General features: G+C 47.0%; 2 protein-coding genes across 2 annotated transcripts in view; both read left to right on the top strand.

Moving 5' to 3' along the window:
- Positions 1 to 1,177: 1,177 nt before the first annotated feature.
- ZNF785 (zinc finger protein 785) lies at positions 1,178 to 5,963 on the top strand. Its single transcript, XM_004386771.2, is given in 7 exon segments — positions 1,178 to 1,310; positions 1,507 to 1,645; positions 1,866 to 1,941; positions 1,944 to 2,040; positions 2,198 to 2,305; positions 3,159 to 3,201; positions 3,203 to 5,963. Coding segments are annotated over 7 exon segments (1,443 nt in total). The 3' UTR covers positions 4,050 to 5,963.
- A 12,229-nt stretch (positions 5,964 to 18,192) lies between these two features.
- Positions 18,193 to 25,875, top strand: part of LOC101356157 (uncharacterized) — a 24,215-nt gene continuing 16,532 nt past the window's right edge. The window contains exons 1-3 of the mRNA XM_012558494.2: positions 18,193 to 19,507; positions 19,820 to 19,933; positions 20,753 to 21,257. Coding sequence (XP_012413948.2) covers positions 19,312 to 19,507; positions 19,820 to 19,933; positions 20,753 to 21,257 — 815 coding nt within the window. The 5' untranslated portion in view covers positions 18,193 to 19,311. The remainder of the gene's footprint in view (positions 19,508 to 19,819; positions 19,934 to 20,752; positions 21,258 to 25,875) is intronic.

The raw sequence follows: 25,875 nt of genomic DNA, 5'->3' as shown, positions 1-25,875 counted from the left end.
TTTAGCCTCCCTCCCCCTCCCTTTGTGGTAACCATCAAAGAATATTTTTTTCTGTGTGTAAACTTTTTCTTGTTTTTTTTATAATACTGGTCTCATACAATATTTGTCCTTTTATGACTGGCTTATTTCACTCAGCATGAGAAACTTATTTTTGATTGTATATTCTTTTAAATTTGGATATATTATAAAACAGAATGCAAATTCACAAGGATTTTGAAGCTATGTCTTCAAAGTGGCTTCACTGTGGGATTAGCCAGCTTTTTGTTATATCTCTGCCCTTTCTTCTTCTGTCTTTATGAATCCAAAACCAAACCCATTGCGGCTGAGTCCATTCCAACTTAGGAGGACCCCATGTGTTTCAGAGTAGAACTGCGCTCCATAGGGTTTTCAATGGCTGTAATCTTATGGAAGTAGATCGCCAGGACTTTCTTCCCCAGTGCCACTGGGTGGAACCACCAACCTTTTGGTTAGTACCTCTGCACAAACCATTTGTGTCACCCCGGGACCTATTCTTATGAATGTTGTTGTTAGGTGCCGTCAAGTCGATTTTGACTCATAGTGATCACATGTGACAGAGTATAACTGCCCCATAGGGTTTTCTTGGCTGTAATCTCTATGGAAGCAGATCACCAGGTCTTTCTCCCGCAGAGTTACTGAGTAGGTTCAAATCGCCAACCTTTTGGCTAGCAGCTGAGTGCTTAACCATTTGCGCCAACAGGTCTCCTTTCCTTATGAATTCTTAGTTGGAAAAACTTGAAAAACAGTGTTAAGAGACTATCTGATTAACTTCCCAATTTTATTACTCATTTATAAGCTGTAATCTGAACACAGGGAGCCTGGCAGCACAGTGGTTAAAGCTCTCCGCTGCTAACCGAAAGGTCGGTGGTTCAAGCCCACCAGCCAGTCTGCAGGCAGAAGGATGTGGCAGTCTGCTTCCGTAAAGATTTACAGCCTTGGAAACCCTCTGGGGCAGTTCTACTCTGTCCTATAGGGTCGCTATGAATTGGAATCGACTCAACAGCAGTGGGGTTGGTTTTGGTGGGAATCTGAACACAGCTTTTCTGATCGAGACGGGGTACAAGATGCTGATAATTACAATAATAATTATAAGCTCATATTTATTACATACTTAGTTTATGCAGTGCTTTACACTAAACACTTACCTGGGAGCCAGAAGATGACTGTCGCCCTGACCTGTCTGTACCTCGGCTTCTGCATCTGTAAAACAGGAGACATCTGTCACCTTAGGGTGGCAAATCTGATACTGGATGGGAACCTGTCGCCGCGGCCCGCCCCGGACTACCCCTGTCGTGAGTGCTCAGAGCACAGGGTTGGGGCAGGCCGCCCCTCATTTTTTCTCTTTCAGAACCCGCCTCAGTCCTAGCCCTTGGGCTTTTACTGACCTCCAAGCCCCGGCCAACCAGATCAGTCCGTAAGAGTTCTCACGTAAGTTGCAGAAGAGAGTAATTTCACCCTTCGGAACCCCTCGCCCGGGTGTCTGTCCAGGAAAAGTGATATCAGGACATACCCTGCCGCTCTTCGTTCCCGGCCACTTCACCCGCAAGCCTTTCAAACAGGCCGCTGCGGAACGGCCAATCACAGACCTTTTTTTCCCTGGCCTCCCGGCGCTGTCCAATCAGCGCATGTCATCTATCGGTTTATTAGGAGCTTTTGGGGTCCAACCTGTCTTCTGGTTTCCGCGGTGGTATGTATGAGCATGGAGTATTTTGAAGCCGGAAAGGCGCCGTCTTTGATAAGGGTAGGACTATGGGTCCTTATGGATATTTCTGAGGAAAGCAAGGAAATTATAGTATATCCCCGAATCCCAGAATCCTCTCTTTGTGAAGCGCTGAGGGGTTTCCTAGACACTGCCCCCGGCCTGGCTCCCTGCGGCGGAGGAGAAAAAGAACTGGGGTCATAAGCTTCGCAGGCGTGGCGGTATATACTTCTCTCCCGAGGAGTGGGCGTGTCTGCGGCCCACACAGAGGGCCCTGTACCCGGACATGATGCGGAAGCCTTACGACCATCTCGGCGCGCTCGGTGAGGCCCGGCGGTCCCGCAAGGCCCCTCAGGAATCTGTGGGGAGGGGGACAGACTGAACTTTCCGGGGGCGAATGGGCGAGAAGTGGGACGCTGAGGAAGCAGCCTCATTCTCCCGTCTCGAGTTCTCAGCGAGCCCGATGTTTCCTCTCCGCAGGATTTTCAGGCCCTAAACCTGCTTTCAACTTTTGGGTGGAAGGAGAGGTGGAGGCATGGAGCCCAGAGGCTCAGGAGGAGGATGAGAACCCAGGAGTTGTCAGCAGAGGTAAGGGAAAGATAGCAGGTACTTTATTTCAAACACCCAGTAAGTGACCTATGAGAAACCCCTAAAGCCCCGACCCCGAACGCATATCCCCAGCACACACTGCCCCCTCCAGATCCCCATCGTGTAGGGAGTCTGCTTGCACGGTTCCTATCTCATTGCAAAGTGGCCCAGTTGGCCCAATAGAATAGCTAAATTGAGAACTGCAGAATCACTTAATCATACTGGAAAACCTCAGTTTAATAGAAAATAGAGCTTGCGCTTTCAGCACATTTTGTAATGACTTTTGTTGTGTTAAAATGAAGACAAACGTTTTGGATGGATGATGCTTTCCATCAGAGATTTTAAAATGAAATTTTTTCTTGCAGCCATGTCATAATAAATGTTTGTTCCCAGAAGGTCTTCCTGTGGGGAACCTAGAGTACAGTGTTATGGTTTTGTGTGTGTGTGAGGGCATCAAATGGCACCAAAGGAGGTCTTTTAAAGGTGTTTTGCAAAGTGATCATAAACAGGTGCAAGACTGTAAGCTCCATGAGGGCTGGGACCATCATTGCCCTCAATGTTTGGCACAGACTAGGTGTTTAATATTGTTGACTCCTCCACCACTTAGCTCCAGTTTTCAGAGCCTCCATGTATAAACAACTTCCAGACTATGGAATTTGCTCTTACTCCAGGCTAGCTTCCAGGGCCTTATGAGGCCCCAGCCATTGAGCTTCACTCCTAGGGGGCTATATACTCAGCCATTTATGCTGCCTCCCAGGGGAAGGCTGCCCAGGCCCCAGCCCCACACTGGCAGTAGTCTCAAGGTATAGAATGTATTGGTAAGTTTCAGATTTTATCTTTTTCCCTATCTCAGGATCCAAGTATGGGAATGAGGAGAAAGAAGGGCTGAAGAAGTCTGAAGCAAAAAGAAATGGAGCATGAAGGGGTGTCTCTTCAGGAGCAGTTGCCATTCAGCACATCACCTGGCCCCAATCACAAAGCTGCCTGCCCAGAGCTTTCCTGCACCCCTAGGCAGAATCCCATCAAGCTTTGGCTCAAGGATACTCCAACCCACAGCCCACCCTCCCTTTGCCTAGACTGTGGCTGAAACTTCAGCTATCCCTCCCTCCTGGCCAATCACCAGCAGGTCCACTCTGGGGAGCGGCCCTTCCCCTGTGACCAGGCCCGCTTCTCTCAGCTGAAGTACCTGCTCAAGCATCAGTTCAACCACACAGACTAGAAGCCCTACCCCTGCCCCAATTGTGGGTGCGGCTTCTGCCAGAGAGATTCCCTGGCCATCCACAGATGGGCCAACACAGGGGAGAAGCCTTATCTGTGCCCAAATTGCAAGAGTTGCTTTACTTACCCCTACCTGTTGGCCATCCACCAGTGCGTACACACAGGCGAGAAGCCCTATAGCTGTCCTGACTTCGGCCTCTATTTTGCCTACACCTCCCTGCTGGCTATTCATAGATGCACACACACGGGTGAGAAGCCCTATCCCTGCTCTGACGTCGGCTTCTGCTTTACCTACTCTTCTCTCCTCCTCAGTCACTGACACATCCATTCCGACAGCCAGCCGTTCCTCTGTCCTGAGTGTGGGAAAGCCCTGGAAGCCCACCAGTGGATCTGTCGCTCTGGCAATGACACGCCAAGGTGGCAGCAGCCTGCAGTAGCACCTTCTGACTTAATCCCTGTTGTGGGAGGCCAGGATCCCCCAGTTCACTTCCAGTACTTTCCAGATATATTTCAAGAGTGTGGGTGATGGAGTTCACATGAGATGATCAGAGTTTTCTCTGGAACAGAAGAGGCAAGGCTTATGCTTATTTGGAGGATGAGGAAGGGAAGTGGGAATTTAAGGAAAACAAAGCTCTATGTTAGGAAACAAGCAGAGGTGAGGGGGCACAGAGAAGGTCCATGGGAAGACGGGAGCAGGAATCTGAAAGTCTGTTGAGAGCTGGACCCATTTTCTAAGGCTTCTGCTCACAGAGCCTCTGTTTTGGTTTCCTAGTGCTGCTGGCACACAAATACCTCAAGTGGGTGGCTTTAAAGAACAGAAATTTATTTTCTCATAGTTCTAGATGCTAAAAGTCGAAATCAGGGTCTCGGCTGTGTTACTTCCTTGTAGGTAATCCTGAGAGTTTCTTGGCAGTCCTCACATGACATCTGTCTTCCCCTGTGCATCTGCGTGTTTCTGTGTCTGTGCTGCTCATTATATAAATCTGAAGGGATTAGGTTTAGAATCCACCGTGTATTATGACCTCAACTGATAGATTACATTACATTAGATTGCATTATGGAAGGCGATTACATTAGTGTCAATCACATTACACTACATCCACAGGTATAGGGGCTAGAATTTCAGTGTGTACTTTGAGGGGGACATAATTCAATCCATAACAGCCCCTTATTTTAAGTTCTACTTGGAGCTACTTCACCACAAGCCATTCGTGTAACTGGTACCTAAGTAGTGCTTTTCTTTCTGGATTGATCTTTCCCTTAGAGAGCTCCGCCTTCTGACCTGTATCTCCTGCTTCTCAGTGGTGAGTTCACCCAGATGAGAAAGCGTATTAAAGGAACCCACACCCACTTGGGCCCCTCAGAATAGAGGGCACACCTTGGCTCTGTCCCCACTAGGGGAAGCTCATCCGGTACCCCGTACAGGTGAAACAAAATAAGGCAGTAGACAAGGAAACACGTTTGGTATCAAGCTATTGTTTGGCTTGAGACAGTGGCCTCAGGTGGGGAACTCCCCCGCCCTAAAAGTATCAAACCTAATAAACTTCAGGGTTAGGTCATGTCTTGACTGTCTGGTTTAGTGATTGCAATTTTTTTTCTCTCTCAGATGTTTTCATGTTCCCTGGATTTTACATCTTTTGAAAAAAATCAGTATTCCAGGCCACAGCAGCTGGAAATGTAATGCTGGAAACTTTTTTTTTCCTTAAAGAAGGAGTAAATTACTTTTGATTAGAGTTGAAATCAAGGCATAGTCTCCAGTCTAATCTTTAATGTTTATACATGTCAACAATTAAGAGAGGTCCTTCTGACCCATTTAGATTTGTTGCCCTACTTTCGAACTGAAAAAGCATTAGGGAATAAACAAGAAGGTGAGTGAGACTAAACGTGTCCTAAGGTTGGATATCTCCTCCATGATAGGAATGGTTCTGGGAGCCTCAAATATCTCTCTGAACAAAAGACTGCTTTTCTGATCCCATGGGTTCTAAATATTATCCTTAATGGGAACTGAGTGTTATTTCTACTTGACCACATAGCCTCTACTAAGTTGGTAGACTCAGATTCCAGGCTGAACTCAATCCCCACTTAAGCATAACATTCAACATTTCTAATCCCCATTGGCAGAATGGGGCTAATGCCAACTTCATAGAGTTGTCTGAGATAAAATGTGATAGGTATAAACGCACCTAGCATGTCTTTTTACAGTTTGAAGAATGAATGGATGTGCTTTTCTCTCCCCAACATTTTACTAGAAAATTTTTCAAACATTCAAAAGAGTTGGAAGATTGTTACACTAAACACCCATTGAAGTCTACCGCTAGGAATCGCTTAAATTCCTGAGGGGTTAGAATCAGGATCAGCACAAAGCTAGTTCCTATGAGGCGGAGGTCAGACATACCTCCACTCTCCAACTTTTTCATCATTTCTAACACCAGCCGTTCCACACCACAGCACTTTCTACTTCACTGCTGGGTTCAATAATTCATTGCAATGGCCACACAGAACTCAGACCATACTCACAGTTATGTGGTTTATTAGTGAAGTAATAGGCTACAACTCAGGATCAGGATCAACCTGGAAGTAACAAGATACAACTCAGGACAGGATTATTTTCATCAATCAGGACAACTTCTAGCCAGGACAGCTCTCTTGGCTCTTCTCTGCTATGCTAGGAGGCCCTTCTCAGCTATACTTGCCCCCTCTTGGCTGTGCACGCTTCTCCATCTTCCACCTCCCCGCCACTGGCCATTCTCCTGCTAACTGGCCCAACTTATGGCCAGTGTAACAGCTTGCTCAGCTCTCCTAGGTGCTTTCCTAGAAGCACCTTTCTGCCATCACCGCCGGCTCTGCCACTAGCTCTCTGCCACTGGCTCTCTGCCACCAGGCCCCCTTCTGGATTCTGCTGTTGAGCCTTTCTGGGCACCTCACCGTCTTCAGTGTTACAGCCCTTGACTCATATTACAGCTCTTTCAAGAAGTTTCCCTCACGGGAACCCTGGGTCCAAACCACTCTGCTCCAGGCTCTTCTGGTCTTGAGGTTCCCTCCTCACCTGTTCTCTGTGTCTCCTTCTTTAAAAAAACCTTCGTGGGGTTGCCCACTTACATAACCCAACTCCTTGTCAATTGCAAGGCATGGCCTTCTCAGCAGGACCATGAACCAACCAATCCCCTTGGTGGACCACAAGTCACTCAATCCTGTTGGGTGGACTTTCAAGCCACTATTTGAATAGGAAGACCAAAGAAAAATTGGTGCATTTGAATTATGGTATTGGCAAAGAATACTGAATATACCGTGGACTGCCAGAGGAATGAACAAATCTGTCTTGGAAGAAATACAGCCAGAATGCTCCTTAGAAGAGAGGATGGTAAGACTTCTCTTATGTACTTTGGACAAGTTATCAGGAGGGACTAGTACCTGGAGAAGTACATCATCCTTGGTAAAGCAGAAGGTCAGCAAAAAAGAGGAAGGCCCTCAACAAGATGGACTGACACAGTGGCTGCAATAGTGGGCTTAAACACAGCAACGATTGTGAGGATGGCACAGGACCAGGTAGTGTTTTGTGCTGTTGTACGTAGGATCGCTATGAGTTGGAACCAACTCGATGGCACCTAACAACAACAACAACAAATTGGAATAGCAATTTGACCAATCCCTGCAAGGTGTGTAAAATAATCACAGGGTAGACTGTAGCCCAACCAACCATTTTTTGGCAGAATTACAAACCCAGGGCCAGAAAAGCCATATATAAGAGAAACCCATTGCACTGCACCCATATACCCATCACCTAGATTCTACAATTAACATTTTGCTATATTCCCTTTATCACATCTAGTCCTCTATCCATCCTTTTATCCATTTTTTTTTAAATGCATTTTAAAGTAAGTTGTAGACATTACCCTTCACCCCTAAACATTTCAGCATAAAGCTGAGCTTTGTGCAAGAAACTTCAGCTCTCATTTAAAGTTCAGATGCACTGTTATTGATAAGTAAAATTTATGAATCATACTTCTCTAGGTTTTATGATTTTTCATAATTTTCTGATCAGGATGCTTGAACAAACATTTACAACTTGATGGTCAATGAAACAATTTGAAGGCAAGAGCATCTTTATTTTTATGAGGGCAGGAAAAATAACACTGGACATCAGCCACTAAATGAATAATTTATAAGGATCAGCACAAAGCTAGTTGTTATGAGGTGGAGGTTAAAGATCTCCCAAATGTCCAACTTATCCAAATTGCTGTACCACTCCATCATCTCTAACGTCAGCTATTCCCCCCGCCCCTCAGTACTCTCCCTTCCATAGTTGGGTTCCATAATTCACTGCAACATCTCACAGAACTCACAAACCGTATCAAGGAAATGGCTCACATGGTTGTGGAGGCTAGCAAGTCCCAAATCTGTGGGTCCGGTGTAGGCTTTTCCTAACTCACATGGCTGCAGGGACTGACGAACCCAAATCGGCAGGCCAGATGATAGACTGCTGGCTCATAAGGCTGCGGAAGCTGATGAATCAGGTCAGATGATAGGCTGCTGCCCCATGGGACTGTGGAAGCTGGTGAATCCCAGAATCGGCAGGTCAGACAGCAGGCTGCTGGCTCAAGTCCCAAGAAGGAGAGGTCAGACAATGACAAGCCAGATGCAGGATCCAGAAGCAGAGAGAGAGAGAGCCCCACCAGCGTACCCACATACATACACTGGATGCAGGCCACACCCCAGGGAAGTGCATGACTCGAGTAAGGGTGGGACTTGAGCCCTCCTGCAAGGCTGTGACTCAAGATGCACTCCACACTAATTCTGCCTCATTAACATATAGAAGCTAGGATTTATAACACATTAAATGGAGGATAATTACATCAGATCACAAAAAGAAAGATAGGCACACAATACTGGGAATCATGGCCTAGCCAAGCCGACAAACAGCACTAACCACCACACCTCATTAGGGTTCCATACACCTTATTTGCATGGTCCCACCCAATAACTGTGTGGAAGTCACAAAGACTATGGTTAGAAGGGCCATATTACATAATTCACTGCACTACTGTCACTTATGATGGAACAAAGTTTTAGTCTTACTTGAAAGTTTGTTTCAATCTGATTAGTTAACTGTCAAGTGTATCATTTAGCTCAATCTTCTTAAATCTTCTCTATCCTTAGTGCCTTCTCAGCAGAGGTGCTATTGAGTCAATTCTGACTCATAGCGACCCTATAGGACAGAGCAGAACTGCCCCCATAGCATTTCCAAGGCTGTAAATCTTTATGAAAGCAGACTGCCACATCCTTCTCTTGCGAAGTGGCTGGTAGGTTTGAACCACTGACCTTTTGGTTAGCAGTCAAATGCTTAACCACTGCCCCACCAGGGCTCCTCTGTTTACAATATAGTACCTGAATAAACAAGGTTTTGGGGTCCAGGTGATATTCTTTATAATTTGTCTTTAGTTAAAGTTGATTCTGTTTAAAAGGAGATTCACTTCTAATGGTATATACACCAAAAGCTGGAAAGTATTCCAAATGAAAAACAGCAAGGGTAAGGCCAGAAAATAGAAAGAAATTTTGACTGCAAAGGTGCTAGCTTGATCAGCAACGAAGATTTCTGAACAAAAAGGAGAGGCTCTGCGTGTACCCTGGGCAGGCAGGAGAGCCTCTTCTGGCATTCTGCCTGGTTCCAAATGTGGGAATGAGAGCATCTGGTACTTGTAGCCCAATGTCACAAACCATTAAAATGGTCCATTTCAGACTAAAAGAGGAAGATGTGGAATCTTGAAAGCAGAGGATACAATCCAAGAGAGCAGGAGCAGAAGACCTTGGATGACAGCTGAGGCCTAGTCCAGTTTGAAGAGAGCAAACTAGGGCTAAAGGAAAAAAATGGATACTTGAGATTTTATGTTATCTTTGGTAATTTGGAACAATTTAAGAAGTCAGAAAAATCAGATATGCAAGGAGCAAAAAACAAGGAGAAATTTAGAAGCAAAAAGTTGTACAAGAAAGGAAATATAATCACAGCATAGCATGTACAGGGAAAATTACTTACATTATTTACAACAATTTATTAGTTTAAGTATGTTGGGCCTGGAGGTGAGGTGAAATGGCGCTTTAGTTGCTAGCATCATAGCAGTTTCAATATCATAGCAAGATGCCCATTGTAGGACAAAGAACTTGTTTGACCCTTTGACAATGGTTTCTAAAAATAACCTGAACAATCAAGATGCTTTTGTTTTCCAAAACAGTCAAGCAAGTAGGGGCTACACAGGCCCCACACTTGTCTAATTAACTTCAGGAAGGGAGGGGGGCCTGATGCAATCATGCATATTCATTGACTGGATCAATCATAACTATGTCCTAAGGCCCAAATCATGCATATTCATTGAACTCCCAGTGACTAGGGGACTTGGGACCTTGGAATGCTTTCTTCTGAGGCCTCATAGATTGGTGAAAACATCTATGCACAGGAGAGAGTGCAGCACGTCCCTGGGGACAATGGAAGCCTCACTTCCCTGGGGACAATGGAGGCCTTGTGGTGCTGGGACCTCTTCCAGACCTTGCCTGATGTGTCTCTATGCTTGTATCCTTTCTGGTTATAATAAAGGGGTAACTGTAAGTATAGGTAATAGTTTCCATGAGTTTTGTGAGTCATTCTAGCAAATTACAGAACTCACAGGGGAAATGAGCCAGCAGGTACTGGCAGAACAGAGTTGATTTGTGTAGATGCAGCTCTGGATGGCTGGGTGATAAAGGCTGCATGGGCAACAATGAAGAAAGACAGAAGCCTTCTAGCTTGTGGCCTAGTCCCAGGGGACTAGAGAGAGATAGAAAGAGGCCAGCTGGTCTGAAGTACAAGGAGTTGTGCAGACTACTGAGCCTTTGGTTTTTCCCTGATGACCTGACCTCAGGTGTCCAGGGATGTTTTGACTTGGCTCAGGATAGCGGGTGTGAGGTCTCATCTAACTCTGGGTGGTTAGGGTAGAAGGAAATAAAATGCCATGTGGGTGACTGGTGTCAGAGATGGAGAAGTAGGAGAGGAGGGATGTGAATTATCTTTGCACTTTGGGGATCAGCTTTGTGTCAATTTTTATTCACACACCCACAGATAATGTCTAAAATGAGTATATCAAGAAAAAGCAGTAAAAGTATATGTACATTTTTAAATGAATGTTCCAGAAGAGTTAAAATTATACTGATTGGAATCCAATTTTAAAATGGACACAGGACTTGAATAGACATTTCTCCAAAGAAGATATATAAATGGACAACAACACATGAAAAGATTGTCAACATCATTAGTCATTAGGCAAATGTAAATCAAAACCACAATGCGGTGCAGTGAATTAATATGGCCCTTCCAGCCATCGTCTTTGTAACTCCCACCAAATGATTGGGTGGGGTCATGCAAATGAGGTGCATGTGGCCCACCAAGGGGATTGTATAGCTTGCTAATAATGCAATAAGGTGAACAGCACCCTTGTGGGGGTGGGACCATGCAAATAAGATGTATGGAAACCTAATGAGGGGATTGGTCAGTTTCGCCATCCCACTAGGCTTAAAGGGAGACATGAAGAGAGAGAGAGGGAGAGGAGCTGTAACATAGAAGACAGCAAGAGTTGGCGGTGCAAGATGGCAGGAACCAGGAGACCAGCGCAAGATGGCTGTGGTGGGGCTTGCTGACCCATGGAGCTAAGAATTGTAATACTTACCCAAGAAGGCCCCCAGCAGGGCCCAGTGGCAGAGGGCAAGAAGAAGCTGTTTTGATCAAGGCACTGTGTCCTGAGTTGTTCCTGTGACTTCCAAGTTGATCCCAATCCTGACTTGTACCCTGTTACTTCCCTGATAAACCACTTAACTGTAAGTATGGTTCATGAGTTCTGTGTGGCCATTGCAATGAATTGTCGAACCCACAGAGGAGTAGAAAGTGCCATGGGAGGGATGCTGGTGTCAGAATTGGTAAAAAGGTTGGAAGGTGGAGGCATGTCTGACCTCTGCTTCACAGGAATCAGCCTTGGGCTGTTGATGCTGATAATGGTTCTCTCTCCTTCCCCTTGTGAAGTTAGACGAGGAGGTCAGACGCTGCCCTCACTCCATTTTTACAGGTGGTGTCAGGAGTGGGATTCGTTGCAATGGCTCCAGATTAATGAAAGCATGGGACTTTGTAAGAGAAAGAAGGGGCATGGGAAATGAAACTTTTGATTCTTAGATGGTTTCTTTGGTTGTTGTTATCTTTAATGACTGAAAGGAAAGTAGGAGATGTTATGCTGCAGCTGAGGGGAGAAAAGCTGCATCTGGAGTGGCGTGGGGCAAAATCCAGGCCAGATAAGCAAGACGATTGATAGGCGGCCAGGGTCTTCTGGTTTCACTCAGCCAGAGGCCCAAGGCCATATGTATATGAATGGGAAGATAGTTATGGTGTGGAGAAGAGAAGATGAAACTGGAATGTTTAAAAAGGGTTTATGTGTTTATCTGAATATACTATCGATATTGAATGTTTCTCCTACCTAGTGTTGTAAAACAGACCTACATGTATGATGGAAATGAATATTGGGTATTTTAGATGACAAAGAGCATGTAACTCTGCCTTCAGCCATTACAATGATTGGACATGCTAAATGGGAACCATTAGAACGGGCTAAACCCACTCAGGTTGTTAATTTGAAACAGTATAGGATGCCTGGTGGATAAAAGAGATTACTGCTTTGATTAAAGACATGCTAAAGGCTGGAATGTTGGTGCCAACAAATTCTCTGTATAACAGCCCTGTATGGCCCGTGCAAAAAGCAGATGGCTCATGGAGGCTGACAGTAGACTATCAAGGCCTAAATAAAGTAGTGCCAGCTGTTCCAGACAATGATACAGAAAATAGAGCAGGCTAAAGGAGACTGGTACTCAGTGATTGATCTTGCAAATGCCTTTTTCTCAATGCCAATCTTGGAAAACAGCCAGCCGCAGTTTGCTTTCAGGTGGGAAGGATCCCAATTTACTTCCACTGTATTGCCACAGAGTTACTTGAATTCACTGGCTTACTGTCATTATTTGGTTAGAAGAGACTTGGACCTGGTGCAGTCTCAAGGGTAATGATACATTCCATTGATATTATGTTAATATCAAACCCCAAAGAACAGGCTATGACTGATTTGAATACAGTAGTGGCCCACATGACCAACAAAGGCTGGTTAGTAAATCCAGCAAAAATCCAGGGCCCTTCTCAAACTGTGAAATTCTTGAGAATAACTTGGGCAGGAGCCATCTGTGGCATTCCGCAGGCAACCAAGAATAAGTTGCTGTCACTATCTACCCTCAAGACTAAGCAGGAGGCCCAACATCTGGTTGGTCTATTTGGATTTTGGAGAATGTGTATTCCACATGTGGGAATATTGCTGGCTCCCATCCATAAAACCACTTGAGAGAAAACTGCATTTGAATGGGGGACAGAGCAAGAGCAGCCTATGTCTGAATTACAGAAAGCGGTCTCACTCTCCCTGCCTTTAGGGCCTATGATCTACATTCAGACATGATTTTGGAGGTATCTGCCACATGTGCTTGTGCAGACTGGAGTTTATGGCAAAAACCTGAGAATGCTGCCCTACTGTGACCATTGGGATTGTGTACTAGAAAGTTTCCAGATGCTGCAGCATGATACACACCATTTGAAAGGCAATTACTCACCTGCTATTTGGTGTTGATTGAGGTTGCCTCAGTGACAGAAGGTCATAAAATCACCACGAGACCTGAAATACCCATAATGTCTCAGGTGATGTCAGAGAAACACTCTAATAAGGGAGGTGGTGCCCAAATAGTTCTATAATAAAATGGAAATGGTTCATACAAGAACAAGCTACTCGGGGAATGCAGGGAGGCACCCACTGTATCCACAAGCAGGTAGCCTCTTTTCCCCATAGGTCTTATCCTGGAACCACCTGAGAAGCTGCCAGAGCCCATTTCTACATGGACAGTGCCCTATGAACAACTTTCTGCTGACCAGCAGCAGGCTGCTTGGTTCACGGATGGCAGTTTCAGGGTACATGGTCAACATTTGATGTGGAAAGCTGCTGCATTAAGACCAGCAGACGGAGAGACCCTGATTGAAGAAGGTAAGAACAAGTCAACTCAATGGGCTGAACTGCATGCTGTCCTCCTAGCCGTGATGGAAGAATTGGGCAATGGTGACAGCCCATATGTTTGGATTTTTACTGACTCATGGGCAGTGGCCAATGGCCTGGCTACATGGTCAGGCAAATGGGTGATGGAAAATTGGACTATTAAGGAGATGCCCATGTGGGGCATGGACCTATGGAAGGCATTCTGGGACTTTAGAGGGTTCATTAGAGTAGGACATATCAATGCCCATCAGAAGACCCCCCTTTCCTGGATTGGAAGGTGATTGGAATCAGCAAGTGGAACTGTGGTATGCTCACTTGAGGTGGCCAATTGGGTCCATAAAATGAGTGGACATGGGGGTGCTGCAGCGATGCAGAGATGGGCTGAATCTAGATACATCCCTCTTGTGCCGTCTGAGGCACAAAATGCCAATAAGGACTGTTCTGTCTGCCAGCAAGAAAGACAGAGGTTGCAATGGGCAAAGGAAGTAAACAGACACTTCACCAAAGAAGACATTCAAGTGGCTAACAGATACATGAGGAAATGCTCATGATTACTAGCCAATAGAGAAATGCAAATCAAAACTACAGTGAGATACCATCTCGCCCTGGCATTACTGGCATGAAATCAAAAAAACAGAAAGTAACGAATGTTAGAGAGGCTGCAGGGAGACTGGAACTCTTATGCACTGCTGGTGGGAATGCAAAATGGTGGAACCATTTTGGAAAACAATATGGCATTTCCTTAGAAAGCTAGAAACAGAAATACCATATGATCCGACAATCCCACTCCTAGGAATATATCCTAGAGAAATAAGAGCCATCACACGAACAGACATATGCACACCCATGTTCACTGCAGCATTGTTCACAATAGCAAAAAGATGGAGACAACCTAGATGCCCATCAACAGATGAACAGATAAACAAACTATGGTACATACACACAATGGAGTACTAGGCAACGATAAAGAACAATGATGAATCTACCAAGCATCTCACAACATGGATGAATCTGGAGGGCGTTATGCTGAGTGAAATTAAGTCAATCACAAAAGGACAAATATTGCATGAGACCACTACTGTAAAAACTCATGAAAAGGTTTACATACAGAAAGAAACAATCTTTGATGGTTACAAGGGAGGGGAGGGGTAGGGATGGAAAAACACTAAATAGACAATAGATGAGTGGTAACTTTGGTGAAGGGTGGGACAGTGCACAATGCTGCGGAAGCCAGCACAACTTGACGAAGGCAAAGTCATGGAAACTCCATGGACACATCCAAACTCCCTGAGGGACCGAATTGCTAGACTGAGGGCTATGGGGACTATGGTCTTGGGGAACATCTAGCTCAGTTGGCAAAACATAATTATAAAGAAAACGTTCTACATTCTACTTTGGTGAATAGCGTGTGGGGTCTTAAAAGCTTGTGAGTGGCCATCTAAGATACTCCACTGGTATCACCCTGCCTGAAGCAAGGGAGGATGAAGAAATCCAAGGACACAAGGGAGAGACTGGTCCAAGGGACTATTGGACCACAACTACTGCAGCCTCCACCAGACTGAGTCCAGCATGGCTGGATGGTGCCTGGCTGCCATCACTGACTGCTCAAACAGGAATCACGAGGGAGGGTCCTGGACAGAGCTGGAGAAAAATGTAGAACACAGTTCTAACTCAAAAAAAAAAAAAAAAAAAAAAAGACTAGACTTAAACTGGTCTAACAAAGACGCAGAAACCCCAAGAGTATGGCCCCTGGACACCCTTTTAGCTCAGTAATGATGTCACTCCTGAGGTTCACCCTTCAGCCAAAGATTAGACAGGCCCATTAAACAAAACGAGACTATAGGGGCACACCAGCCCAGGGGCAAGGACTAGAAAGCAGGAGGAGGCAGGAAAGCTGGTAATAGGAAACCCAATGTCAAGAAGGAGAGAGTGTTGACATGTTGTGCGTTGGGTTGGAAACCAATGTCACAAAACAATATGTGTACTAACTGTTTAGAGAAGCTAGTTTGTTCTGTAAACCTTCATCTAAAGTACAGTAAAAAAGAAGAAGAAAGAGGTTGCAGATGGCTATGGGGCAGATTCCCCAGGGGGAAGGCTCTGCACATAACCGGCAAGTTGATTATATTGAACCAATGATGCCGGTGGCACCAGGTGGCTACAAATGGGTCCTCACAGGAATAGATACTTACTCTGGACTGGGCTTTATATATCCCGTGACAGATGCAAATGTCAAAAACACCATTAAGGGATTGGAACAAAAGATACTGTACCAATTTGGGCCATCCAGTTATATTTCATCAGACCAAGGAACACACTTTACAGACCACAGGGTGCAGCAATGGGCCAAGAAACATCATAGTAAAGGGACATACCATGTTGCATACCACCTCAGGGTAATGGTTTGATAGAGAATTGGAATAGGCAATTGAAATATTTGTTATCTAAAATGAGGAGATAAAGGCATAAAGGGCTGGCTTACATGCCTTCATGAGTATGTGCTCACACTCAACATGAGGGGGGCAAAGGGAGGATCACCATTGGACAGATTCCTACTTCTCTCTGGGGGATTTGGGAAAGAGGGGTTACACAAGTTTTTCCTGCCGGATACTGCAACCCCAGGACCAGGGATGCAGCTGCGGGTGCCAGAAGCAAGGGTGATCCCTAAGCAAGAGACTATAACTATACCCTTGAACCTGTATGAACGAATTCTCAAGGGCCTGATAGGACAGATTGTACCTTCCCCCCATCTGGCAAAATTGGGGTTGACGGTGAATACTGCCGTATTGCCTAGTAGTTGAGATAGCCCACTAGTGTTGTACCGATGTAACTCTGCCCAACATGAATGGGAGTGGTCTGAGGGGGAAGCACTTGCTAGTGTCATCTTGCTACCAGCAATCTGGAACAGCATGGCAACTAAACCTAATGTCCCTTTCCAAGGTGGAAAAGTTTGGGTAAAAATACATGACAAATGGAAGGAAGGAGAAATAATAGCTGAAGGTAAAGGAATGCATAAATGGGTTATGCAGTGGGGGAAATCTAATATTATGCCGATACTTTGAGAGAGACTCAGAGCGAGGGAATAACGTCTCAGTTAAATTTTATCAGAGGCCAGAGAGGGTGAAGCCGAGATGACTTTTGGAGAACCTACCAGATCAGATAGACACCTGCAGCACACCTGCGGTGCAATGGATCACTTTTGTGTAGCCCTGGTGGTACAGTGGTTAAGCGTTTGGCTGCTAATCAAAAGATTATCAGTTCGAATCCACCAGCTGCTCCTTGGAAACCCTATGGGGCCGTTCTACTCTGTCCTATAGGGTCACTATGAGTTGAAATAGACTCAATGGCAACGGGTTTGTTTTTTCTAGCCATGGACTTGTAACTCCCGCCCAAGTGATTGGGCTGGACTGTATGATAGAGTAATTGTGACCCACCAAAGGGATTGGTCAGCTTTGCCATCCCACTGGACTTGAAATGAGCCACCCCAGAGGCAGGAGAGAGAGGATCCCCCAACCACCAGGGAAGAACAGCCAGGAGCCAGCACATCCTTTGGACCAAGGATCCCTGCACCGAGAAGCTCCTGGAACCAGGAGACAGACAGAGAGAGAGAGAGAGAGCTGTAACACTGAACACAGCAAGACGCGGCAGCAGAGACCCGGCAGCAGGAGACGGCGTAGTGGGCTTGCCGGACCACAGGGAGAGAAAGCTGAGTGCCTTTGGGCAGAGGCCGAAAGGGCCAGGGAGAGGTGTGCCTGTGAGTATGGCTGGAAAGAGGCTGTCCTGGTGGAAGAACTGTATCCTGAGAGTTCCTGAGCCTGAATTGTAATCTGTGACTTTCCTAATAAACTCCATAATCATCAGTATTGTCTGTGAGTTCTGTATGGCCATTGCAATGAATTACTGAACCTAGCAGAGAAGTAGAGTGCTGTGGGAGGAACGGTTGGTGTAAGAATTGGTAAAGATGGAGGAGAGAGGAGGCATGTCTGACCTCTGCCTCATAGGAATCAGCCTTGGGCTGTTGATCTTGATTCTCCATCCCCCTTGCGAATTTAGAGGCGATCAGACACCGCTCCCATGCCATTTTTACAAACCTGAATCCTGAACACATCCTTTGGACCCGGGATTCCTGTGCTGAGACCCTCCTAGGCCCAGGAGACAAAGAGAAAGAGCTGTAACACCAAAGACAGCAAGAAGCAGTGACAGAAACTGTGGCAGCAGAGGCAATTGAACCAGGAGATTGGCAGGAGAGGGCTTCCCGGCCCACGGAGTGAGAAAGCTGAGCGTATTCAGGCCGAGGCTTACTAGTGGAGTAGGGTGCCTCCAGGCACTTATCTGCGGAGCTAAAAGAGCTTTGTAACACTTGCCTGTAATACTTGCCGGTGCAGGGCAGAGACCGAGGGGTCAGGGAATTGGTCAAAAGGCTGCAGGGCTGAGGCATGTCTGACCTCGGCCTCACAGGAATCAGCCTTGGGTTGTTGATCTTGAGACTCCTTTCTTCCTCCTCGTGAAGTTAGAGGAGGTCAGAGGCCACCGCCACACCATTCTTACAAAATACGTACCACCACCACAACAACAAAAGCCCTATATCTTATTCGGGTGATGGTTGCACAGTTGTGTACTTTTTCAAAACTCAATGCATTTCGCACTGAAGATCTGTGTATTTTGCTGTGAGATATAATTCAATAAAAGTAGTTGCCTGTAGGGAATAAAGAGTACATGGGGCTGCCTTTTTCATTATAAACCTTAAGTATTTTTTAAAACCATACACATTAATTTGGCAAAAATTTAAATGCAATTTAAAATAGCTTCCCTCCAATTCCATCTTCACCAAGCACGTTCCTTCGCCTGCAGCTCCTGCCCAGACTAAGCAAAGGGACCCAGGTATGCAAGGATTCCTGTCGGCTCTGCTGCTGTCCGTTGACTGTAAACACTTACCTGGTTTCTACCTCAGCTGTACCCAGCGTTTGGCCAAGGTGTCTGCGTCTTCCTGCAGGGGCTGAGGACCAGATTCCAGATCTCGCCATCAGGAAGCACATCGGGGCACGATCCGGTATTCCCTAAGTGGCCAAGATCCAGGTTCCAGTCCAGAGTCGGTCGAAGGCGATTTCAGAGCGGCGGGTCCTTTCAAATGCCGCAACCAATCACGGCGCAGCTTCTTCCTGTCCTTGCGGCCAATCATCGGCCGCCGTCTACCACAGGCAAAGAGAGGTACTTGAAGTCCCGGGCCTGTGCTTCTGTCTTGAAAAGGACTCTTCCTCTCCTACCGGCCCCTGCGGCTCAAAGTAAACCCTAAAGCGGCCATGGTATTTAAGGGCAAGTGCGAAGATGAGGCCAGGGAAACCAGAAGAGCGCCATATTTGATGTGATCAAGGAATCGCGTCACAGGCCCTTAGTGACAGTTGAAGCCAGGATGTCGCCATATTTTCTGAAGGCACCTTCCGGATCTCTTAACCCGGCTCTTTATGTTCAGGCGGCCATGAAGTGAATAAACACGAAGAGGTTTTATTTGTCTCCTACCAGAATACCCGAATTCCTAGCAACCAGTCCCTGGTACTTCGAGGTTCCCCTAGCAGGTTCGGACGCCAAGCCTGGGCGGAGCCCCGACCTGGGCAGCCTTTCCTGTGGACCACGAAACCTGAGGCCTGGATCGGGGAGGCGGTGGCCCGGGGACCAGGCGGCTGCTGCCCGGGGCGGGGAAGCCCCATGGCGCCGCCTCCGGCCCCGCTTCTGGTGCAGAGACCGGGGGAGATCCGGCCTGGTTGCAAGAAGCCAGGGGCCGTGCGGTTCGTGGACGTGGCCGTGTACTTCTCCCCCGAGGAGTGGGCGTGTCTGCGACCCGCGCAGAGGGCCCTGTACCGGGACGTGATGCGGGAGACCTACGGCCACCTGGGCGCGCTCGGTGAGGCCGCGGGTCAGAGCCCCGCTTCTCCTTCACCGGGATTTACAGGGGAGACAATATAGAAGGACCGAGAGGATTGTGAGCCCTAACTCCTCACTAGTCCGCCAGCAGCACCAGCCACCTTCCATTCCCAGGGCTTCAGGTACCCCGTCGGGAATCTTCATCCCGCATCCACTTCCCTCAGGCAGGAGCTTTGCAGGCCCTGTCTGGGTTGAGTATTAGTTCTGAGGAGATGCCCTCACCCTGGCAAGGGGACGCCATCTCCCCAGGACAGCATCTCAGGCCAGCGCTGTGATCCCTGTTCTCTCCCAGGATTCCCGGGCCCCAAACCAGCCCTCATCTCTTGGATGGAACAGGAGAGTGAGGCTTGGAGTCCTGCCGCCCAGGATCCTGAGGAGAGGGAGAACCTGGGAGGAGCTCCAAGAGGTGAGAGATTGTTCCAAGTCTCCCCTACTTGGCTCTCCAGGGCTTCCTGTCTAGCAAAGTTTTCTTTCAGATCCCCACTTCCAGCATCCCTAAAGAACCAACCTATGTTGCATACTCGAAAAGGAAGAAGGCAGACCTGTTTCAAAACGTTCAGAACTTGGGACAGTAGTCACATTAAGACTTGTTTGAGCTAGGAGAATCAGGAGCCCAACTCCAAGACGACTGGGTTTTCAGGTACCTTTCCTAGGAAACCCTACTCTTTCTCCTTTAAGGAACAAACTAAAAGGCGCTAAGAACGGAAGTGGCTGCAGGTCTGCCTTTCATGTTCCTTAAGCAAAGCAAAGTGATTCAAGAGAAAATGCCCAGTAGTTGACAACCTGGTTCTTCTTTCCCCACAACCCACTCACTCCACTTCCAGCTCGCTTCACATATCCCCAAGCTGAGAGATCTTGAGCAAATATGTTTCCTCATCTTTTAACAAAAAAACCCTTAACCAAACCCATTGTCTTCGAGTCAATTCCCTATAAGAAATCAAGAAACCACAATAATGATAGCTATAGTTTATTGAGCGTTTACTAAATGTCTAACATGCCTCTACTCATTCAATCTTCCCAACAAACCTGTGAAGTAAAGAAAATTTATTACTCCCATTTGACATGTAAGTCTCTTAAGAGATTGAACTCTGTTTACCTTCCTTCAAGGCCTGTGTGTTAAATCACTGGGCAGTACTTTCTGGCAGTACTGTACATAAAGCACCTTATAACCTGACGTAGTCTGTGCAAATGTGTTTTTAAATGTAACTTAATTCCTGTTTCCCAGAAGACGCCCCAAACAAGAAGAAGGAAGGGTCAGGAGCTGAGGGGTCCAGAGAAATGCCTGGGAACGAGCTACCTGAAGAGCTAGTTAAACACAACTCTGACTCGACTACCAACAGAGCCTTGGTGAGAGCACAGCCTGCCCTGAAAGCTGCCTGGGACCAGACCGGCAGTGCACAGACTTTGGTCCCAGTGTCCAGCATGGACGCTCAGACCAGCCAGCGGCGCCATGTGTGTGCAGACTGCGGCCGCCGCTTCACCTATCCCTCGCTGCTGGTCAGCCACCGGCGCATGCACTCAGGCGAGAGGCCCTTTCCCTGCCCTGAGTGCGGCATGCGCTTCAAGAGGAAGTTCGCTGTGGAAGCACACCAGTGGATCCACCGCTCCTGCTCTGGGGGGCGGCGAGGCAGGAGGCCTGGGATCCGGGCTGTGCCTGGGGCCCCGGTCCGAGGTGACCGGGACCCGCCTGTGCTGTTCCGGCACTATCCAGACATCTTTGAGGAGTGCGGGTGAGCAGCTCCTGTAGGCTGGAGTTGAGCCTGAGGAGTGACCTTGGCGCTAAGGACTGGCTGAGCCCTGAGGTAGGCTCCTGAGTCAGGAACTTGCAAAATGAAATTCATCCCTAGGGCTTCCCACAGGGATCCCTCAAGTTTCCAAACTTGTAAAAGGAAGAGTGCCTGTAAAGATTCAAATAGATTAAACTTGCTATCCCTTCCCCCATCTTCCATAAAAAGAATGAAGAGGGTGAAATGCTTCACTTTTTCAGAGCTTATCTCAGTAGCAGGCACAACTGAGATTTCCATTTGCTCAGGAAACATTCACTGCCCCTTATCTACATCACAGGCAAATACTGAGGGGGACTAAGGCCTGGGGATGGGGACCCAGATGGAAGGCTTGGTCAAGCCCTGGCTAATTGTCACCAGCAGGGAGCCTAGGAGGAAGTGGAGTGGGTGGAAAGAGTGCAGATGCACCTGGCGCAAATCTAATCTCTGCAACTTGTCCCAAGTCACCTCCCCTTCTGAGCCTCAGTTTCCTCATCTGTAAAATGAAGATTAATAACATCTACCTCAGAGGGTTACTGTGAAGACTGAAACTTTAACAAGATATGTGTGACATAGTAAATGTGCAATAAATATTTGTTGAAAGAGCGAATTATTGTTGACATCTTACACTTCAGAAAGTGTAAAGAAGCCTGCTAAGGAAGCAGGGCCTGGATATCAATAGCCACGTTTTGCAGATGAGTAAACTGAGCCTCAGAGAAATGAAGATTCTTTCAAAGTGTCATTGCTATAAGGCAGTAAGGCTGGAAACTGACACAGAGTCCAGATTTTTCTACCACTTTGAGACTGCCTCTGAGAAGTTAGATCTGAGCAGAGAACAGGGATTGGGAGCTCAGGTAAAGGGAGAGATGAGAATTGATGTCTGGGCAGGGAGCCAGCCAGCCAGCAAATAAGAGCAACTGCAAGAAAAGGTCTTTTGGACCTCAGTTCCCACCCAGAGAGTGGCCTCTGCCTTGGGGCTTGGGGTCACTCCTCTGATGCAGGATCCAGCCCATCCTGGCTGAGAGAGTCTGAGCAGTCACCTAAGAGCCCCACAAAGGCTAGTGCCCGTCTTCACTTAGAAAGTGCAGTCAATATTCAGTGGCCATGTATTGAGTGTCTTCTGTTTGAGGGACTGTGCTAGGTGTTGAAAGAATTCTGTGAGGAGAACCTGGCCCTGACCCCATTCATGCATTCAGCAAGCACCATCTGAGGCCTCTGTGGGCTTTGCTGGATGTAGAGGACACAGTGGACCTGGGTCCCACAATCCATGTGGGAAGAGAGTGCTCAGGACTGTGACAGAGGAAGCCTGGAGGCACATTTAACCCCGCCTGGTTGGTGATATACTGGGAAATGCTACTGGAGAATTAGAGTCTTGTGTTTCCCATAGCATAAGTAGGAATTGGGGGGGTTGGGGAGGTCAGGCAGAGCGAGCAGCAAGGGAACCTTGTTTCATAGAAAGGAGCAAAGATGGACACAGCATAGAGTAGAGGTTAAGAGCATGGGCTCTGGAATCAGAACGTATGGGTTCAGATCCTGACTCATTTGCTTTTTATCTGTTCAATCTTGGGCAAGTCGCTTCCCCTCTCTGTGCCTCAGTTTCCTCATCTATAAAACCTGGATAATAATAGCACCTACCTCATAAGATTGATGTCAGGATTAAATGAGATAATATATTACAGTGCCTTGCACATTAGTGTTCAATCTATTTTGGTTATTACTATTACTGTTTTAATATTATACAAAATAGTATATGAGGAGGGCCATGAGGAGACCTGGGCAGGTCTGAATCAAGGAAGGTTCCCAGGAGGAAGTGGTTCAGACTGGCCTAGAAGGATGAGAAAATTTTCAGTAGACCTGGATAGGCATGTATAGGAAATGGACTCTGTTCCATTTGACTGAAACATGAAGAACAGGGTAAGGAGTAATTGGAAACAGAGCAGCAGAGAGGGGGGGCCAGATCTGGGAGAGCCACAGATACCAGCAGAGGGGCTTGAGGTTTACCCTGTAGACACTGAGAAGCCATGAAAAGTTCTTGAGCAGGGGTAGGACTGTTTGACAGGTGCTGTCAGATGACTATGCAAAGCAGTGTGGGAGCACAACCTGTGGGAGGAGACTGGACACTGGAGATCTCTGTCCCAGGTGAGATCATCAGGAGCTGGGGCCAAGAGTGGTGACCTTGGAAAAGGGAAGAAAGATAATTTTGAGAGGCTTCAGCCATAGAATCTAAATGGCTCAGTGACTGACAGTATGAGCTGTGAGCAAGTAAGAGCTTTCAAGCATGGAGAGCTGGAGCAAGAGAGCAGGACCAAGGGGTCACCAGTACCGGGAAGTGTGAGTCCAAAGAGAAGGTAGAGCAGAGGAGAGGAGGCACCACCAAGGAGGGAGGAGCAGAAACAGGCACACTGTATCAAGCACAAGGCGAGTACTATTTTCTCCTTCTCTCTTTTCCACTCATTCATTTAACAAATATTTACTAAGCATGTACCATGCACTATGTGCCAGGACATAGCAGGGAAAAGAGACACAGGAAACAAGGTGACCGTGATTGCAAATAATAAGCACTACAAAGGAAATGGAGACCCAGGGTGGTGCAAAGATCAACACGCTCAGCTGCCAACCGAATGGATGTTCAAGTCCACCCAGAGGCACCTCGGAAGAAAGGCCTGGTAATCTACTGCTGAAAAATCAGCCATTGAAAACCCTCTGGAGCACAGTTCTACTCTGACACACATGGGGTCGTCATAAGTCAGAATCAACTTGACAGCAGCCAGTTTACTGGACAAAGGAAATACAACAGGGATGTGCTGAAAGTGCCAGTGCAGATCCAAGTGATGGGGAGGAGCCACACCACGAGGGAGAGGGGGGCAGATAGTGGACGGGGTCCAGACAGAGGGAACAGCAAGTTTGATGCTCTGAGGCAGGGATGGGTTTGATGTGGCTGAGGCACAGAAAGAACACTTGTGGCTGAATTGGAGAAATGGAGGGAGAGGATTTATAGATGAGCACGGAGAGGGGGAGGGATGGAGGCTGCTGCCTGCCGAGACGTGAAGTTTGGAAACTCTATGGGACAGTTCTACTCTGTCCTATAGGGTCACTATGAGTCGGAATTGATGGCAGCGAGTTTTTGTTGTTGTTGTTTTTAAATAATGGGAAGCCACTGGGAGGTTTTAAACAGTGTGGATGTTATCTGATTTACATTTGAAAAAAAAAAAAACCACCCTGGCTGCTCTGAGAATGGACTGTAGTGGGTGAGAGTTGAGGAAGAGTGATGGTGGAAAGTAGCAGATTGATTTGAATTTAACTCTGGAAGTTGAATGGACAGGGCCTGCCTGTGGGCTGGATAAAGAGGCTGAGAGCACCAGAAGACCCCAGAATGATGATTAGGTTTTCGGTGAGTGAGAAGGAGAATGGAAGAGCCAGTTTTTGGGGTGGCACTGGGGGGGATGACAGGGTGGACTATAGAACTTTAGAGCTGGAAGGGGGCTCTTGGGACTGTCTACATATTTCAAAATATATTGCTTGTAAGTAGTGTTAGGCAAAAGAGAAAGGGTGGATTCCATGTTTACATGAGTTTGGAAACAGTGGGTGGAATAGGTTTCTTTATTGTAGGACTGCATGGTTCAGTGGAGCCCTGGTGGCATGGTGGTTAACAGCTCAGCTGCTAACCAAAAGGTCAGCAGTTTGAATCCACCAGCTGCTCCTTGGAAACCCTGTGGGGCAATTCTACTCTGTCCTATGGGGTGGCTATGAGTTGGACTCAACTCGATGGCAACAGGTTTGGTTTTTTGGTTGAGACTCTCCAAGAGGCACAGGGAGAGTGCTTATTTTTTCTCATGAAAATACTGCTCCACAGAGTCCACTCTGAGAAAGGCTGAGAACCAGGAAGAGGAGGGGCTAACATAAGGCCACACAGTGGCAGAGGTGGGCCTGGAACCACGCCTCTCGATTTCCCAGTTGAGACGCTTGTTCTTTACACCAGGTTGCAATGATGGATGGACGGGAAAGGGAAAAGGCTGGAAGCCAGCCCAAAGATCAGCTAGTAGACCCCAGGCCTCAATCAGCAAGCGCCCGAGTAAGAGGAGCCCACTGGTGAGAGATGCTACAGGCCACCTTTTGTGAAGCCTCTGTACCCCTTCCTCTCCCCTCTACAGCACCCATGTTCTGTCCCATCCCTCTGATGAGACGATGAGACATTTACCTGTAACTTTCTGTGTAGAAGTAATTTTCTCTCTTGCCTTGAGTACTAAGGGGGATTCACATTCCACACACATTTAATTCAGCTAGAGCAGCTTTTGAAAAAGAGAGAAGTAGTTGATTATGATAGGCAATTTCGCATACCTTCTAAATGCTTGAATGCCGTATTTTTTTCCTGTGACATGACCCCTAAAGTGAACCCTCTATTTTTTTTTAAAACTTATCACAGCCTGTCATTTTTATTTCTGTCTCTTTACATTTATATGGCAATATGGAATTGTCTAGGTGACAGAAGCAGCTCTTCTAACCTCCTAGATCCCTGCTTCTTGCATTACCCCACAATACAACTATGTCTTGGTAACCTGGCCTAAAATCCCTCTTCTCTCTGGTT

The sequence above is a fragment of the Trichechus manatus genome, unplaced genomic scaffold (assembly GCF_000243295.1).
Source record: "Trichechus manatus latirostris isolate Lorelei unplaced genomic scaffold, TriManLat1.0 scaffold00170, whole genome shotgun sequence".
NCBI lineage: Eukaryota > Metazoa > Chordata > Mammalia > Sirenia > Trichechidae > Trichechus > Trichechus manatus.
The sequence above is the reverse complement of the archived record's forward strand: the minus strand, read 5'-3'. Positions and strand labels throughout refer to the sequence as shown.